General features: G+C 36.1%; 1 protein-coding gene across 5 annotated transcripts in view; it reads left to right on the forward strand.

Annotated features, from left to right (window-relative positions):
* The window catches only part of WDR7 (WD repeat domain 7), a 352886-nt gene that overhangs the window by 104682 nt on the left and 229238 nt on the right, over window positions 1-18966 (forward strand). For 3 of the 5 annotated variants that reach the window (XM_059880930.1, XM_010818910.4, XM_024984362.2), the window contains exons 17-18: window positions 12807-12925; window positions 14800-14923. In XM_059880930.1, coding sequence (XP_059736913.1) covers window positions 12807-12925; window positions 14800-14923 — 243 coding nt within the window. Of the gene's footprint in view, window positions 1-10346; window positions 10446-12806; window positions 12926-14799; window positions 14924-18966 lie in introns of all 5 variants that reach the window. The other 2 variants (XM_005224234.5, NM_001206098.3) reach the window with 1 other exon arrangement.

The raw sequence follows: 18966 nt of genomic DNA on the forward strand, positions 1-18966 counted from the left end.
GTATTCGAACCTTAGTAAGTTTGTCTGTTGCATCTGTAACTGGAAGTGGAGTTTCTGCATGTATTTATCTTCAGCTTTAATTGTACATAATGCTAACATCTTTTGCTATGAAAGACTAATATGCATCCGTCAAACCAGCTAAGGGGGAAAAGATGGAAAACACCGTGTTAGGTCGGGTATGGACCCATGAAATGAGACCTCTCATACACAGCTGGTGAGCTGTCCTAGTCAGTGCTTATATCTCCCGTGTTTTCACTTGAGCCATTTGGCTTGGCTGGTGTATCTAGTATATCACTACTTTTCATTCCTGGTTACTGTTTTTGTGTATTTTAAGAAATTGCCCTGATATTCCTACTCTCATATGAGGATATTCTTCTCTGTTTTCTTTTAGAAACTGTCTTACTTTACCATTCTCATTTAGATCTACAATCTGCCTAGACTTTAATTTTGTGTATTATATGAAGCAAGGGGTCCTGTTTTGGTTTTACTTCCATTATGATCCCAAACTTGTACAGCATGATTTATTAAAGAGATGATCCTTTCCCCACTGCTTTGCAGCGCCATCTTTGTCATAAATAAGGTGTGCTTATATACGTGGTTTGTTTCTGAGCAGTTTGAGCACATTGGTTTTTTTGTGTATCTTTGTGCCTTAATTACAGTGGCTCCGTAATAAGACAGTATTTAGTAGATCGTCTTCCTTCCTGTTCTTAAAGAATATCTTGGCTGTTCTTGTCCCTTTGAATTTCAGTATAAACTTTAAAACCTTTTTATTGTTGTCACAAAGACCTATTTTAACTTCAGTTTTATTGAATTTGTAGATGATTTTATAGGAGAATTATTATCTTAATGGGATTCACTCCTTTAATCCATCAACTCAATATATCTCTACATTTATTTAGGTTTTATTCAGCTATCATAACTCTTGTATATAGTTTTCTATGTAGAGGTCTTACATTTCTTTTGTTGGATTTATTCCTAGGTATTAGATTTTAAAAATATTTTTGTAACTGATAATAAATTTCTTCATTTTCTGTCCCTCTGATATAGAAATGCAGTTGATTTTTGTATATTGACCATGTATCAAACCATCTTGCAAAATTCAACCTGTTAAGGTAGTAATTTCTGTAGGTTCTTTTGATCACATGGAAAATCATACGGAACAACTTCTTTATTCCCAGTATCAAAGGGAGAAATTTTAAGCTTCCATAATTATGATACTTCCTATATGCTTTTATAAATAGCTTAAAAAATTAGCTCTACTATTCCTTTGCTAAGTATTTATCGCCAGTGTATGTTGGGTTCTTTTTTATTATTTATTTGCTTATTTTTGGATGTCCTCACTTTTTTATTATTTATTATTATTTTTTATTTATTATTATTTTTATTATTTATTTGCTTATTTTTGGAGTCCTCACTGAGGCATGAAGACTTTTCTCTGCTTGTGGCGCGGGGGCTGCCCCCTGGTGGCGCTGCGGGGGCTTCTCACTGCGGTGGCTGCTCCTGTCAGGAGCATGAGCTGCAGGCGCGCGGGCTTCAGTTGTGCAATGTGGGCTCAGAAGTTTCGGCTCCCAGGCTCTAGAGCACAGGCTCCGTAGTTGTGGTGCACAGGCTTAGTTAGTTACTCCATGGCATGTGGGATCCTCCTGGACCAGGGATTGAAGCAGTGTCCATTGCGTTGCAAGGCAGATTCTTCACCACTGATTAACCAGGGATGCCCTAGTTATTACTAATTTTAAAAACTTTTTAAAAATTGATAATTATTTACTGATTTTTCAGCCCTTATTCCTTTAGAATGTATGCCAGAAATCATGTCATCTGTAATAAAGACAATTTTGTTTGTTTTTAATTGGTATGCATTTTATTTTTCTTACTTTATCTCACGGGTTAACATAAAGATGTTGAAGTAGAACTGACATCCTTGCTTCATTCCCAATCTTAGGGATAAAACATTCAGTCTTTTACTGTTAAGTATGATGTGAGCTGTAAAGTTTTTCTTAGTTGAGCTGAATAGTTCCCTCCCATTCCTAGTTTGCAGAGATTTTAAAATTATTAATGAATGTTAGATTTTTTCACATGATTTTTCTGTATTTGTTGAAATTATCAAATAAATTTTCTCTTTTATTTTCTTAATAAGTACAAAAACATTGACTTCTGAGTTTTTAAAAAACCTTGAAATCCTGGGGAAGGTCGCATTTGGTCATGATGAATTATGCTTTTTATAGATTATTGAATATAATTTTCTAAAATTTTGTTAAGAGTTTTTATGTTAATGGTCATGAGGGATTTTGGGTCTAGAGTTTTCATTTCAATAATTATTTCTTCAATTTTGGTAACAGTATAGTGCTGATCTCACAGAATAACATATTATCCTCTTTGCTTTGCTGGGTTTTTTTGGGGGGATGGGCATGTGTAAAACCGATACTATTGTGTTTTTTTTTTTTTTTTTTAACTTCTTTGATCTATTTTACCAGTGAAACTATGTAGGTATAAAGTTTTCTTTATGGAAAGATTCTTAACTACAAATTTAAATGCCTAGAGCTATTTAGGATTTTTTAAAAATTCATCTTGGGTGAACTTTGATGATTGTTGTTGTTCAGTCACTAAGTCGTGTCGGACTCTTTGCTACCCCATGAACTAGAGCATGCCAGGCTTCCCTGTCCTTCATCATCTCCTGGAGTTTACTCAAATTTATCTCCATTGATTGGTGATGCCATCCAAACATCTCAACCTCTGTCACCTCCTTCTGCTCCTGCCCTCAATCTTTCCCAGCATCAGGCTTTTTCCAGTGAATTGGCTCTTCACATCAGGTGGTCAAAGTATTGGAGCTTCAGTTTCAGTAGCACTCCTTCCAATGAATATTCAAGGTTGATTTGCTTTAGGATGGACTGGTTTCATTTCCTTGCTGTCCAGGGGACTCTCAAGAGTCTTCTCCAGCGCCACATTTTGAAAGCATCAATTCTTGAGCGCTCAGCCTTCTTTATGGTCCAACTCTCGTGTCCATACATGGCCACTGGAAACACCATAGCCTTGACTAGACGGACTTGGCAGCAAAGTGAGGTCTCTGCTTTATAGTAGCTGTCTAGGTTTGTCATAGCTTTTCTTCCAAGGAGCAAGTGTCTTGTAATTTCATGGCTGCAGTCACTGTCCATGGTGATTTTGGAGCCCAAGAAATAGTCTGCCACTGTTTCCACTTTTCCTCATCTATTCGCCATCAAGTGATGGGACCAGATGCCATGATCTTAGTTTTTTGAATGTTGAGTTTTAAGCCAGCTTTTTCACTCTCCTCTTTCAACCTTCATCAAAAGGCTCTTTAGTTCCTCTTCACTTTCTGCCAGTAGAATGGTATTATCTGCATATCTGAGATTGTTGATATTTTTCCTGTCAATCTTGATTCCAGTTTGTGAGTCATCCAGCCTGGCGTCTTGCATGATGTACTCTGCATATAAGTTAAATAAGCAGAGTGACAACATACAGCCTTGACATGCTCCTTTCCCAGTTTTGAACCATCCATTGTTCTTTGTCTCGTTCTAATGTAGAAGGTTTGTGTCAAATTTATTGGCCAAAAGTTATTTAACATTCTCTTATTTTCCTTTCAATGTCATATCTGTAGGATTTGAAATGGCATCCTCTATAATTCATAATTTGTGTTTTTTTCTCTTTTTCTCCCTGATTAGTCTGTCTAGTAACTTAGCAGTTTTATAGTTCTTAATCAGCTTTTGGTTCTTCAGTTTTTATTGCTTTTCTGTTTTTTATTTCATTTGTTTTTGCTTTGCTTGCTATTATTTCTTTTGCTTTAAATTTGCTTGTAATTTTTAGTTTAAGTAGAGCCTGAGGTTATTGATACAAAACTTTTCTTCTTTTCTAATATAGGCAGTCAGCACTATTAATTTACCTCTAAGTACAACTTTAGATGTGTCGCACATATTTTGGTATGTTTTCCTTTTAAGTTTTCTTTTTTTTTTTCCTTTTTATCCATGGGTAATTTATTGTTAAATTTATGAACATTTGGGAACTTTCCCAAATGCTCTTAATTTCTAATTTATGGTCAGATAACTTACTCTGTATGGTTTGAATTCTTTGAATATTAAGGCTGGTTTTATGGCCCTAATTATGGTCTTACGTGGTCAGTGTACTGCATGCACTTCAGAATACTGTGTGTTCTGCTCTTTTGGGTGGAGTGTTTCATAAAAATGTCAGGTCACGTTGTTTGAGAGTGTTCAAGTTGAGCATACATTAGCTGATTTTTCTGTCTACTTGACTCTGTTCTTCAGATAAGGTATTGAAGTCTGTGGCAGTTGTGGATTTGTTTATTCCTCCTTGCATTTCTATCAGGTTTTGCTTGATATATTTTGAAGCTCTCTTTATTGGGTGCATAAACCTTTCAAATTGTTACTTCTTTTGATTAATGATGCATTTTATATACTTCTCCACATTGTGGTATTGAATTTACCCACCTGGATAGTATGAGGATTTTGAAGTTGGAATGCTTTCATGTTGCTCCTCTCAGAAGAGTCTTGAGTTTTGAGAGAACTAAAGTTTTGTGAAGAAGATACTAAAAATTGTCTTTTTTACAGCATTTAGTTAAGATGATTGATTTAGAAATTTCCATTTGGAGTAGCACAGATGGGTTGTCTTTTAAGGTAAATGGAGGTTAACAATCTGTACTGAAAGTTGCATCGTAAAATACTTTAGGATGGCATTATAAAACTCACTTTCTATTTGAATATTGAAATGTAATATTTTTTTAATAAATATTTGTTAGGCACTTTTTTTTCCCAAACAACTGTATTTTGTGTATAGAGAGATTAAACTGATGTATATTGTCTTGAATAGTTTGTGTCCCTCTGGAAGATAACCCATGAACATAAATAACCAATATATATTACAAAGTGGTGGTAGAGATAAAGGGCTTTGATTCTTTGACTGCTCTTCAGCAGAGTTTTATATAGTCTCATCATTCTACTCTGACTCCTTTTACTTTGGTTTTCTTTTCAACATTTTTCCTCTTTCCTTATGTTTTTTTTTTCCCCCTGACTCCTCCTGTAGCCACACTGACTCACACTCTGTTTCCAAGTTGGATTGCAAACAGGAATATGCTTCTTTTTGATAAACTGTTACTTTATGTTGCTTAATACTTGTTCAGCTCCAAAATAATCTATATGGAATAAAGGCGTTAGTTGGGAATTTGGGTCTGAGAATAAAGATGATATAAAGAGTTTTGCTAACCTAATTTCTCATAAATAGTATCAGGATATGTCATGGGCAAAGAATGTCTTCACAAAAGGTTTATTTTGTCTAGCAGTTTGCTTATTAATTCAGTGTTTTCCAATATTTAACATTTACTAACAGTCATGTACTTTTTGATATAATATTTATTAGATACTTGATTTTGCAGTTTATGAAACATCTCACTTGAGAAAGGGATCAGAGATGTCAAACAACTGAATTTTTGTTCAGGGTCACACCTTCCTGAATCTGCCCGTGGCTTTAGGCTTTTCTGTGTTCTGACACATTGTACTTCTCTTTACTCATGGCAGAAGTCTCTGGTCTGTGTCTCTAGTGCTCATCTCACTGTGACCCTTTCTTTATGCTCAGGGGTAGGGGTAGAGGCAAGTGTAGGCAACTTAAAGGTCTAAAGTTATGCTCAGACTTCCCTGGCTGCTCAGCGGTAAAAGAATCTGCCTTACACTTCAGGGATCGACATGGGGTTGATCCCTGGTCCAGGAAGATTCCAGATAAGCCCGCATGCTGCAAGTAAGACCTGATGCAGCCAAGTTAATTAAAAAACTAAAACAAACAAACAAAAAGATTTAAAGTTATGGTACATTGTTTGCAATTTTATTTTTCAGAAGTGTGTTCAATTTAGGTTTTCTAAACTTAGAACGGGTAGTTGTTTAGTTATAATCAATAGTTACCATATTTTTCCAGCATCTACAGCAAAAACCTTGGAGTAAATATTATATATTAGGCTAATGAACTGACCTGTGAAACCCTTAAAACTTGGTGTTTAAACATATGTACCTTTTTAAAAAGTGCTGCAGCTACAGTTTAATTGCAGAAACTCTTAACTTGGGTCTGCTTTGGAAGCTCAGAGGTCAGGGACATTTTTTATTTTTCGTTCAATGATTTATCTATCACAAGTGCCTCGCACAGTGGCTCGTACATAAAGAGTTCAGTAAATATTTGTTGAATGAATGAATCTGTAGATACCTACTCCTTATCCTTCTGGAGTCAATGTGTCAGTCACTGGGAGCTGAGGCTATAAGGGTTGACACAAGATCCCCACCTTCAAGGAGTTCACATGTGCTGCAGGAGATGTACATATATGATTTTAGTTGACTGCTTATTTGCTTTTCCTCCAGCCTCTGACTACTTTGAGAGCAACATCTTGGTCTAATTTTTATAAGTTTTTATAAGCTTAGGCCAGTACCTGGCATGGGATAGGCACTGATTACGTTAATCAAATGAAAGAAAATTTTAATAGCCTTCATATATCTAATTCAAGTTAGTGTTTATGTTATAATTTTATCTTTCACTATAATGAACTCTCTCTGCTTGGTTTCTGTCTTGCTCATTTATTTATTTTGGATGTTAGTAATGAAGGAGACCTTTTACAGAAGGTTGTTTTGTTTTGTTTTTGACTCTGGTTGAAGTTGTATGCCAACGTAAAAGTACCCCCCTGTCTGAACTTACTCCCATTCTGCTGTAATCCAGTGGTGATCTAGAGGCTATGTCACTGTATGTTTCAAACATCAGCACTTTTGCGTTTTGCCTTGACGCATGTCTGTCTGAGTACCGTCTTGGGTTGGTTACTCATTCACTTTAGGTCGTTATGCTTTCTACTGCCTGGAGCTCTGTGTTCCCTGGAGCCTTCAGCTATTTGTGCTCTCTTACAGTGTTTTAAGGATATCCTTTTTTTTTTCCTTATGGTGTTTGATTAATGATTTATCCTAATGCTTCATGTTGATTTAAAAGATGACGAGAACTCCTGTCTACCGAAGATAAAAGTGTAGACATAAGAGAAGTTTATAAAAAGGCAGATGTTGCTCTAAGATCTCTATATTAGATAGCATGCCCAGTATGGAAGGCCTTTTTATTAAGTACATGGTAATTGACTCTATTTTCTCATTTCTAATTTTTTCATGTTTTCTTCTGGCTTCCCAGGTGGCTCAGTGGTAAAACATGGGTTCAGTCCCTTGGTGGGGAAGATCCCCTGGAGGAGGAAATGGCAACCCACTCCAGTATTCTTGCCTGGGAAATCCCATGGACAGAGGAGCCTGGTGGACTACAGTCCATGGGATCGCGAAAGATCTGGACACGACTTAGTGACTGAGCAACACCAGCAGCATGCTTTCTTCGCTTCTTCTCAAAGCTTCGTGATTCTCAGGCAGCACTGCTTTAGATAAAGTGATTTACTGTAAAATAATATTCTTTGTAATTTTATTGTTTCGCTTTGGGAACTTTCTTTTTTCACATTGTATGTGGTTTTCTGCACCTTTTCGGTTTTCTTTTCCTTCTCCTTCTGAAACTCGTCCTCAGAGGGCTGTTTGTGTCCATCTGCTGGCGGGTAATGAGGTTTGGAGCAGCATACAGAGAGCACTCGCTGCCAAAAGTGTGTCCACTTTCTCTCCTACGTAGACTTTTAATATCACAATGGCGGCTGGGAAAGAGGGAGCTTAGATTTAGATTTCGAACAAAGAGTCGAGTGGACCTGTTCAGAAACAGAAACCGTGGCTGTTGTCATAGTGAGTACTTCTGTACACGCCGTGTGAAGGGAACGCCCAGCCTATGTGTGCGCGTGCGTGTTGTCACACGCTTACCTTCATCTGTGTCTCTTGATGTGCGAGTAAGCGTTTGTGAAGAGGCTCTTAGCTGCAACATTCCTTAACTTTCCCAGGTTAAAAAAGAGAACTTGTGTCAGTTCTGTCGCCATTTTGAGGCTGTGCTGTGATTTTTTTCCTGATCAGTATTTTACTGATCCTTAATAAGAGAAGCAAATTGATAGTTGACATGGCAGCTTTTCCAAGAAATTAATTGCTTGCTTATGTTTTATGGTGCAAATTTTTGATATTCAGTGTCGTACATGACTTATTCAAGTTTATTATATGTCATTAAATCTTGAGCTTTTTATTGTGGTAGTGGTACTTATTTCTTCTAATTTCTATTGCTGGTTTTCCTATATGTGAACAATTTTAAAAGCCCTAATAGAGTTTAATTTCAAGATTCTCAATGAATTATGAAAACAGTTCTAGATTCTGTAGTTTCAGTTATGAGGTAGTCTGAATAGAGTATTTTTTGATGGTGATGCAGAGATTTTTAAAGCATAGTAATTCTGATTCCTTGATTTCTATTACAGTTGTTTTTTTAATTTTCAGTGTCCACAGAATTTATTAAAGGAAAGTGTAAATGGCTTTCTCTATATGCAGTATCATTTAAATAGGACTCCAAAATTATCATACTCAGAGCATTTATTTCTCTCATTAAAAGTAAAGTTATATACATTGAGCGTTATTCTGTTAAGACATATTCTAGCAGTTTTGCCAGTAGCATTTCTAGTTTCCTTTAGACTTAGGGAATTAGGGATTTAGGGAAAACATTCTAGTTTAATCCCACTTCTTCTTCTTTGACCTAGCTAGGGGAATGATCACTCAGTCCTAAACTTTGGTTTATTTGTATTGAATTTTCTCACCTTCCCATTCCAGTGTCCTTTCAGAATTAATGATAAAGTCAGATGAAGTTAATACAGTCTTTTCAGGGATAACAATTATTTCTCCTTTATTTAAAGTGAAATTATTGAAAAGCCTCACCTATTGGAAACCACCAGAGGAACTTGCTCAACAATTTTGGTGGCATGAAAGCTAACACCTATAAATTACTCCTTGCTGACAAAGACTTACCAGCTTTTTGCATGGGGAAGTGAATAATTTGTAGGCCATAATTACTAAATTTGTAATTGCTTTTAAAAATGAAAAACTATTCAATAGAATATATATAGAAATATTGGGGATTTCCTTCCAAGATTAAAATGGAATTCTTAGATTTTATTGCAGGTGGATTCTTGACCAGCTGAGCCACAGGGAAGCCCTATGAAATATACAATTGAGAGTAATTCTAATCCTTTAATAAGCATAAATGATAAGATAGTTGGAATTTCATAAGGAACAGAACACAGATCTATTATAATAAAAATAATTTCCCAGATAAAACTTTCATGTATGCAACCGGGACTTCCTGGGGCTTATAGAGTTGGATTTTCTGTTTTTTATTTCTGCTCATATACTTTGATTCTCCTGTTTACCTCACACGTGCCTGATTGACATTATGATGCATTCGTGTGGAAATTATGAAAAGTTGTTTTCATGCAGCTGTCCTGTAGTTACAAAAGAACTTCACTGCGTGAAAAGCAAACATATCATTCAGCAGACAATGTTTAATCTGTTCAGGAGCCCAAACCTATTGCTGTTCAATGACAGAAGAAAGGAGAGGGATTAATTTGAAGATGCTTGTGCATGACATATGGTAATTTCTCCATAGGAAGGAAGTGTCAAACGGTGACCTCTAAATCTTAACATTGACCTCCAGTTGTAGAATGTGTGTGCCATACGGTCCTTTTGCTTTTCATGTGATAATTTAAGCTGAACCTTTTCCTGGTAACGTAACTTTTGGGGGTGGGTAGGGGTTGTTTCATCTATTGTATAAAGATGATAACAGTTTAGAATAAAAAGCATTCATATCATATTTTTTAAACTCTGAGGAGTGGAGCTATGTTAGGAGTCTTCCAATAAGAGTTAAGCATATTTAACTTAAAGTTGCTATAGTTTACAAGTTGGTATCATTTAAATTGAGTCTTTATAAATTGAGTGTAGAAAATTGAAATGATCTCAGTGAATGTTGGTTTGAGAGATTAAAAAATAGTTTAGACATAGCTTTAGAAAATAAATTATTAGAAAAAATATAATTGACAATCTGTAGACCAAAATAAACTTTTCATTGTGTGATACATTTTAAAAATTGAATTACATTTTTGACGATTCTTAATATGTCTGTCTTCATAATCTCTTGTAGCCTTAGTTATTTTAGAACTGCTTTTTATATTAGGTGTCACATCATTCAACTATAAATAGCTTTTGGTTTGAGTTACACTGTGATTGCTATTCAATAAAATATATCATTTTACTGCCATGATCCTTAATAATCATACCTTTCTGATTAAAACATCATTTTCAGTTCTACATTTATTATGTTTTGCCCACTTTGTTTTTCATTCTTCACTAATACTGAGCTTTTTTCCAGAAACCGCTGTACCTCAATTCTCTCCTCTTTATTTCTTCTGTTTCCTCTGCAAGTGGCTGCGCCTGTCGTTTCCGCGCGGTCTGAGGCTGATCAGTCTGGCTCTGACCCTGCTTCCACTCCTGCTTTACATACCTGTTTCTTAGTAAATGAAGGTATTCTCTCTCAACTTTCTAACAACTTTCTTCCAATTCTGTGCTTTATTCTAATATGACATGTCCTTTTTACCGAGTTTATACATTCATCTGCTTTGTTATGTATGAGATCCTAAGTTTCCATTTTCTAACTTGATTCGCTAATGCCAATAAGGGTCGGTTATAGAAAGGTAATGTGATTCCTGGCTGGTAGAAGCTGTGTTTCCTGTAATCTAGAGTGCTGTTAAAGAAGTGCAAAGATGCTAATCTTTGATATGAAATTAGGCTTGAAGAAGGGGATTGGTTTGCATCATGGTGTTTGCCCTGTGGTTTCTGGTGTTAGAGCTAATTATTTTATTTTCCTTGTATTATTATTCAGTGCCAGATAGACTTGGATCTCTGTACACAGCATGTGCCCTGGTTAGAGGGGAAAGAAAGTATTTTTGGAGCTCTGAGAATGTGAATGGAATCCACAAATATTTATTCCCCAAGAGCCATGGAGGATTATTTATACTAATTGGAAGCTTGGTGGACTTTGTGAGCTCTCAATTATATCCTCTCTCTTCATTCTGGGTTCAATCTTCACCAGTTTGTATGATATAAAAATGAATAAATTTACAGAATCTCATATGTAACCCAGGATGATTCTGACTCTTCAGTAAAAGCAATAATACTAGTCTATTCAAACGGAAAGAAAGATACAGTAAATATAAGGTACAGAATCCGTGTTCTAAATACCATTTCTTTGGGGAAAAAACATGGAAACTTAAAAGTAGAACTCATTTTTTTTTGCCTTGTTTCCCCATCATAGACCTGAACTAAGGTTGTATGTTAAGACTGGATTTTGGCAACAATAATTAGGGTCATATTTGTTAAGCTATTGTAAAAGGTGGAGACTTGTTAATTCAAAAATAAGCTACTGACTTTGGACCATGGTGAGAATCAATCTTCCTATTAAAGTTTGATTCATAAATATACTTCATACCTTCATGAGATATTAAAACTTAGAAGTTTAGGTAGTAATTTGTTTATATATATACATATGTATACATATGTGTGTATATATATTCCTCTGTTGAAAATAAATTATAATCTAAAATGTATGTGTTTATCACCTTAATGAATATAAGTATATATTCTCAGTTGTTGAGAATTTCCTTACTGAAAGGATTCATGTTTACATAGGTGCCTTGCCACCTCCCCCGCCCCCCGACCCTGTCTCTCTTGCATTTTTCACCCTCTTTTTAACAATCCCAAAAATGATTTTGAATTTTATGGCTTTTGTTGTTGCAGTGTAAGAATACTATAGCTTAGATTATTTCAAAACGCTGATTTGCTAAAATTCTGTATTTACAGGTAACTCTCCTTGTAATATGGGCACCTTTAGTGGCTCAGACGGTAAAGCGTCTGCCCACAATGCACGAGACCTGGGTTCGATTCCTGGATCAGGAAGATCCCCTGGAGAAGGAAATGGCAATCCACTCCAGCACTCTTGCCTGGAAAATCCCATGGATGGAGGAGCCTGATAGGCTACAGTCCATGGGGTCGCAAAGAGTCAGACACAACTGAGCGACTTCACTTTAAAATAGGGTGGAAATGATTATTTGAGAATGTCTGGATACTAGTACTGTTAAATATGGTAGTGGTTTCCATTGTTTCTTGTGTTTATATTAATATCATCAATTTCCATATTATAGAATAGAATTTTGGAAAAAATGACTTTTATTCCCATAGGTTAGAGTTGATGATACTTAAAATTTTATAAATTTTAGATTAAGTTTTTATCTTGGAGGATATAGGAATTCATTTTTTCCTCTCAAAATTGGTGGTACTTACTTCAGTTACCACTGTGGCTAAACTTCTGAATCATTTTGTAAGAAAAGGGATCAATAAGTACCTTTATTAAAGACCCTCTAACAGAGAAAGGAAGACATCTCTGTTGACTGATACGATGGTAGCACCAGATGGCCAGGCCTTAAGTGACACGAACCTATCTGTGGCTATCTGCGTGAATGCCCTTTTAACTGTCCGTAGGTTCAGAACTAGAGTTCTAGCTCAGCTCTAAACCTGAACATAATGTCTTATTTTAGAGGGACTGTTTACAAAGGTGTTTTTCTTGTGGAGTTTGTATATACTTACTGTGGAAATTTATTTTTATTTGTTTTAAAACTTTGAGAGTTCTTAGAGCTGAAATTAGAGATGACATCTGTTTAAAGGTGAGATGCATGTATTGTGTCTTTGCACAAAATATCTAATAATAAATTGAAATCATGACGTAATTGAGCAGATCTGCCCTTTTGGTTTAGGCTTGGTATACTTGCATATAGAAAACTATCTGCATTGGGAAATATGAAGTGTCTGTAATTGGTTACCTTTTAACAGGATGGAGTCAGCTGGCTGCCATGCACTGTGTTATGCTGCCAGACCTGCTGGGATTGGACAAGTTCAGGCCCCCGCTCCTGGAGATGCTGGCTCGGAGATGGCAGGATCGATGCCTGGAGGTAATATTGTGGTGATATGGATAGAGAACGGAAACACTTAAAAGGCACTGGACCAGTATAAATTTGAAGCAAAATGTTATGCTTATCTAGCTTCTTATCACCTGTTTGTTATGTGATAGAAAATGTGGATCCAGTGATTCTAAAAAGTAATGTTTCAGTTTGCATATTTGTTTCCTTTTTTTTAACCCAGTGAATATTTGATAAAACTTTTATATACTTGTAGAACAATTTCTTAAGTGGTGATTTCTATACAGATCATACACATACATGCACACAGACATAATACTTATAATCCACCTCTCCACAAATCGCAGTTTCAGGTGTTAATAGAATCACATCCATCAAATCCTGAGTGAATAACCACAGTCCAGTGGAAGGTCCTGTGTTAGAAGAGAAGGGGAAGGTCTCTGGAATTGGAAGAGACCTGGGTTTAAGTATCAGTTCTGCCAATTATTAACTTTGTGACCCTGGGCGATTTACTTAACCTATTTGAAGCTCATTTGTTAAAGTAGGGATAATAATCTAGTCCTCGCGGGATTGCTGTCAGGATCAAATAAGATAATGCAAGTAGAACAGTAAGGACAGAGCTTGACACATGGGTAGGAGCTCAGTAAATGGTAGCCGTTTTTTTGTATTAATAGACTTATGTGATATTAGATATGGCTCAGAATATAATATCACCAGAGACCTGGAAATGTTTCATGGGGATTTTGCTTCTTATAGCAGTTGAATATAGCTATAGCAGTTTATGCCAGTCAGGATTTTTAATTGACCAAATTTAGTGACATTTTGCCTCTTTCCTGATCTCCGTTCCCTCACCTCCAAGTAGAATTGCAGCATACTGAAATTTTCAGTTTTGCATTTAAATGGTGTTTGAATTCACTTCTGAAGTTATAATGAAAAACAATTTTTATTTTAATTAACAGACCCTACTGAGTTATCTTTTCAGTTGTGAATAGTTAATAAGTTGATTGGTACGTAACCTGACAGTTGCCTGGTGTCACTGAACCGCTGCCTGTAACACTTTGGCCAAAATAAAGCAAAACTAAAGTCAAGCTATGAAGTAAAAGTGTGTGCCACATTGAAAGAAAAATTGAGATAATACAACTTTGAAAAATAGTTTCCTTTTATAGAGCTAATGTCATTTCACAGGAATTTATTTCCTTGCTTGTTAAAAGTATATTGTTTAAGCCTGTCTTAGGTATTCATGAATTGTGTGAAACATACATGTTTGTGTAAACAATACCTATTTAGCATTATAATAGAAAGAAATCCACTAGACAGTTGTGTGAAACATACATGTGTGTGTAAATAGTACCTATTTAGCATTATAATAGTAAGAAATCCACTAGACAAGGTTATATTTCTTCAACAGTTAATACTTCTAACTGATTTTTCTAAACAATATTTACATGGAAATTTAAAAAATTGAAAATGCCAAATTAAAAGTACAAGAATATTTTTTGTGCAAGCTTCGGAAAATGAAGTTTTAAGACAAAACTGATTAAGTGTTCAAACATTGTTCTATTAATGTTAAGGAATTTTTTTTGAACTTTTTATTTTTTGATGAGATATAGCCAGTTAGCAATGTTGTGGTAGTTTTAGGTACAGCAAAGGGACTCGGCCTTACATATACGTGTATCCTGTGTTAAAAGCATATTTAAGTGAGATAATTAATTGAAATATCTTTGATTTGCTTGTATCCAATTTATTCTACTTTATTAGCACTACAACACACTTCAGTGTAGTGTTTCCCGTGTAAATAAATGTGGTTTGTGTATTTTCTAGCTTTCTTTCATCACGAACTTGCTAATGTTGAAACACCTCACCCACTGGTCTGCTTCCTTTCTTTGCACTTGGGTCTGTGGTTTTAGGTCAGAGAAGCTGCACAGGCCCTGCTTCTAGCCGAACTGAGAAGAATTGAGCAGGCGGGACGGAAGGAGGCCATTGATACCTGGGCTCCTTACTTACCTCAGTACATGGACCACGTCATATCACGTAAGAGCTCACGCTTTGCTACAGAGCTTTTCATGCATGTGTAAGGGAAGTACCAAGACTCACAATTCTGCTTGCTACTACCTCAACAAAAGTGAATCATTGACCTTCAGGTGAAAACAGGGATCCTCAAATTCTGCTCATTGATTTTCTGAATCCTTATAGTTTGGAGTTTGTTTGTTTTTTTAAGCGAAAAATTATGTAAATATAGAAATATTCACCAATGGACTGACCCCTTATAAAGTTAATCCTTAATTGAAAATTCTACCCTATTTAACACTAGCATCTGTCTCTGCCCATTTTATTACAATAATTGTGGATACCAACTTGTTAGATATTGATCTGATAATATGCAAGTGCAAATACGAGGCAGATCCTTTCTAAGTAAAGGTTGGAATTGTGAATGCTTAAGAATTATCTGGTAGACTTAGACCAGTGTTCTATGGGAAAAGAGAAAATTAGCAAGGATTTTGACTGAAGATTCTTTCAAAAGAGTATAAAATCAATGGATTAGGAAAGGTCTTGGGGAAAATTGTTGAAATTCTGAAATAGTTTTTGTAAAATCTTTGCAATCAGACTTCCCCGATGGCCCCGTGGTAAGGACTCCATGTTGCAACACAGGGAATGCTGGTTCGATCCCTGGTACAAGAAGATCACACATGTCGTAGGGCAGCTAAGCCATGAGCCTCACTGTGGGCTAACACCCAACACAACCAAGTAAATAAATGAATATTAAAAAAAAACACATTGCAATCATGCTGCTAGGTCAGAAGTGCTCTGAAGAAAAGTTATAGTGGGCTATGATAATTTTTTTCTTATTAGGAAAAATATCCTTCATTCTCAACTTATCATTTAATCCATTCTTTATTCTCCTAAAGAAGAATTCAGAATTAAAATGTTTAACCTGTTATATTGTGTATAAGATAAAATAGAGCAATTTCACTTTTTTTTTTTTTTTTTTAATGATGAAATCTCAATGAAAGTTTGAAAAAGGCTTTTTTACTGTGAACATTTGTCCTGGGCTTCAGGTGCTTTCCTTTTAAGTAGCCTTTTGTCAGTACCAGTTATTGTTGATGAGATACTCATTGCACATGTCAGGACAGACAGTATATGATTGTATAACACAGACAAGAAAAACAGAATTTGAAAGGATTGTAACTGTTATATCTGGTGTAACTCTACCAGATGTTTGCCAGTGGTGACTACACTGGTTGTTTGATTAAGTGTGTAAGCTTGGACACTTGACCCTTTTCTTCCTCAGTTTTGTCACAGATTAAATGAAGATGATATAGTAAGACTTTATGGGATAATTGGAGAAGGCAATGGCACCCCACTCCAGTACTCTTGCCTGGAAAATCCCATGGAGAGAGGAGCCTGGTAGGCTGCAGTCCATGGGGTCGCGAAGAGTCGGACACGACTGAGCGACTTCACTTTCACTTTCCACTTTCCTGCATTGGAGAAGGAAATGGCAACCCACTCCAGTGTTCTTGCCTGGAGAATCCCAGGGATGGCGGAGCCTGGTGGGCTGCCGTCTATGGGGTCGCACAGAGTCGGACACGACTGAAGCGACTTAGCAGTAGTAGTACGGGATAATTTGAGTATGTAATGAGTGTATCTTGGATAAGCTCAGGGAACTGTACCTAAGCCATTGTAAGCTCTATATTTTTCTTAAATAAATACATTTATAATCTATAAAAGTACAAATATATACCTCACATATAACCAGAATATCACACATGAACAGCTCTTGTTAAATTCTTTAATCTTTTATTTTATTTACATAAATGATACAGACTTTTTGGCCTACTGGGAATTTTTCTGTTTTAATAAAAAGAAGTTAAAAATCCCAGAGTCTTTAGGCAATGGACTCTATATAATGTATTAGCTTTAAAGTTCTTACTGAAATATGTATAGGTTAAAAAATCTGTAGAATATTTAAAAAATTGGGATGAAAGCAGTCTGGCACAGTGCTCCTTGTTCAGCAATTTATAGCTGTTAACTTCTAATATTCCAGGAAATAGAATTAGCTCTTCAGCTCATCATGAACCTATTGAATATAAGATCCTGATATTTAAGGACAAACTATGAATATAGTTCTGTACAGTAGATTGAAGGTGAAACTAAAGAGCAAATTGCTAGAGATTCTTGTAAAAGGAGAACAATATGGACATTAGGAAATATTGAGAAACGTTTTCAAGAAATCTTTATTTATAATAGCGGGAGACGAATTACAGAATAATAAATAAACGGGAAGCTGTTATAGAAGGAGGTATGGGGCCCAGACCTAAATGCAGATAGGGTAGGAATAAAAGACAATTCTAACCCTTAATTACAGACTGCATATAAAAGTCTAAGAAAAACATTAAAGGTTAGTACAGGTTCATGACGGTTTGGCTAGAGAAATGCCATTAGCGGTGGTGGTGGATGCTATTTTATTTTATCTTTCCTGGAAAGAAGAGATGGTTCTAATCATTGTTTAATACACACAAGCTAGATTGTTCTTGTGTCAAATTTAAACCTTTCCATTTATGTAAATAAAAGTCCTTGGTATTTAGTAACAGCATTTAGGAGTACTTTATAAATTAACTGAATGCTGACTTACTTAAAACTTTAATATTATCATTTACTGTAAAATTGTATTTTTAGTGAAAGAATAAACAAATATGCATTCTACATGTAACTAAAGCGTCTCACACTAACAACTCCTGCTATAGTAATCTATTCTGGAACTTTTACACTGACTGAGTGTAAAATTAGTTTTAGTTTGCTTTCCCAAGAGCTTTCTGTTTTAATAAAAGGATTTCAAGCTAAAGGAGTGGGGATTGTGAACGTGTGAAAGGAGAAGAAAGCATACAACAAATGAGGAATGGCCACATAGGGCTGCTGAGCAGATTTGCTGTCCGAAGGGATCAAAGGTTACGGAGCCAGCTGGTGGACAGCCCACACCTGCCGTAAACGTGCTCGTGGTGAAATTGCTTCCACCATTGTCGTTAATGTGTGAGGAATGATGGTCGTGGCAAGTTACAGCGGAAAGCAGTCTTTTCCAAACCTAAAACCTCTTTCCAGCATAGAAATCTATTTAATCACTAAAGTAGGTAAAATGTTAAGCAATACATCTGGTAAACACACCACACATCAAATATTTTCTTATAATTGAATCAGCCGAGCGTTCAAACATATGCAATAATGGCCTAAGTGATTTTGGCAGCTTCTAAGTTATAACTGAGCTGGGTCATAATTTGGAGTTATGATAGCTAAAGAGTCCCTCTCTGTTAGATATTTGTCTGAAACTCAGGAACTGCTTTTAGCTGAAGAGCAGAAGGTTACACCGCGCTAATGGCCCTTCCTTTTAGAGATCTGGAGTCTGGGGCTAGTCACTTCAAGTGGGAAGGAACTTGTTCTGACTCCGCACTCCGTAGGTGATTGAGCTGTGACTTAGATGACCGCTCAACTCAACTGGTCATCGCTGACTGGGGTCTTCTGGGGTTTTATTTAGGTACATTCGGCAATAAGAGCCTTTTGCAGGTTTGTTTGAGAGTCTGAGGAAAGCAGTGGGCCGGAAGCCAGTTTCTTAGAACTGTTGAGGGTAGTGAAGGAAAAACGCTTGCAAAGCAGACAGCGCAGCACGTCACATGTGCAGTGAGTGCACGTTGACTGTCCCCTTCCTTTCCTGGTGTTGGTATAGTTGTGTCCTCCTCATTGTCACCACCTCAGAATTCACTCTAATTCATATTGCCCTGGGATTCTGGATGGTAGAATGGGAATCCCTGGGGAGGAAAAAGGAAAAAAGTGCTCTGTCTTAACTGAAAATCCAGTTCACAAGTTTCTGTAAAATCCGAGTCCTAATTGAGTGACAGGAGATTTTTGCTTCTGACAATGGAGCTGTGTCCTTGAACCTATTAGGAAACATTTTATCCCATACAGCAATGCAAGCAGGGTATAAACTTTTAAAATGCTTTTTTAAAAATGATATTTATTTATTTATTATTTATTTATGCCTGTCCTGGGTCTCCATCGCAGTGAGGGCTTTTTCTCTAGTTGTGGAG

This window comes from Bos taurus, chromosome 24 (genome assembly GCF_002263795.3).
Source record: "Bos taurus isolate L1 Dominette 01449 registration number 42190680 breed Hereford chromosome 24, ARS-UCD2.0, whole genome shotgun sequence".
Taxonomy (NCBI): Eukaryota; Metazoa; Chordata; class Mammalia; order Artiodactyla; family Bovidae; genus Bos; species Bos taurus.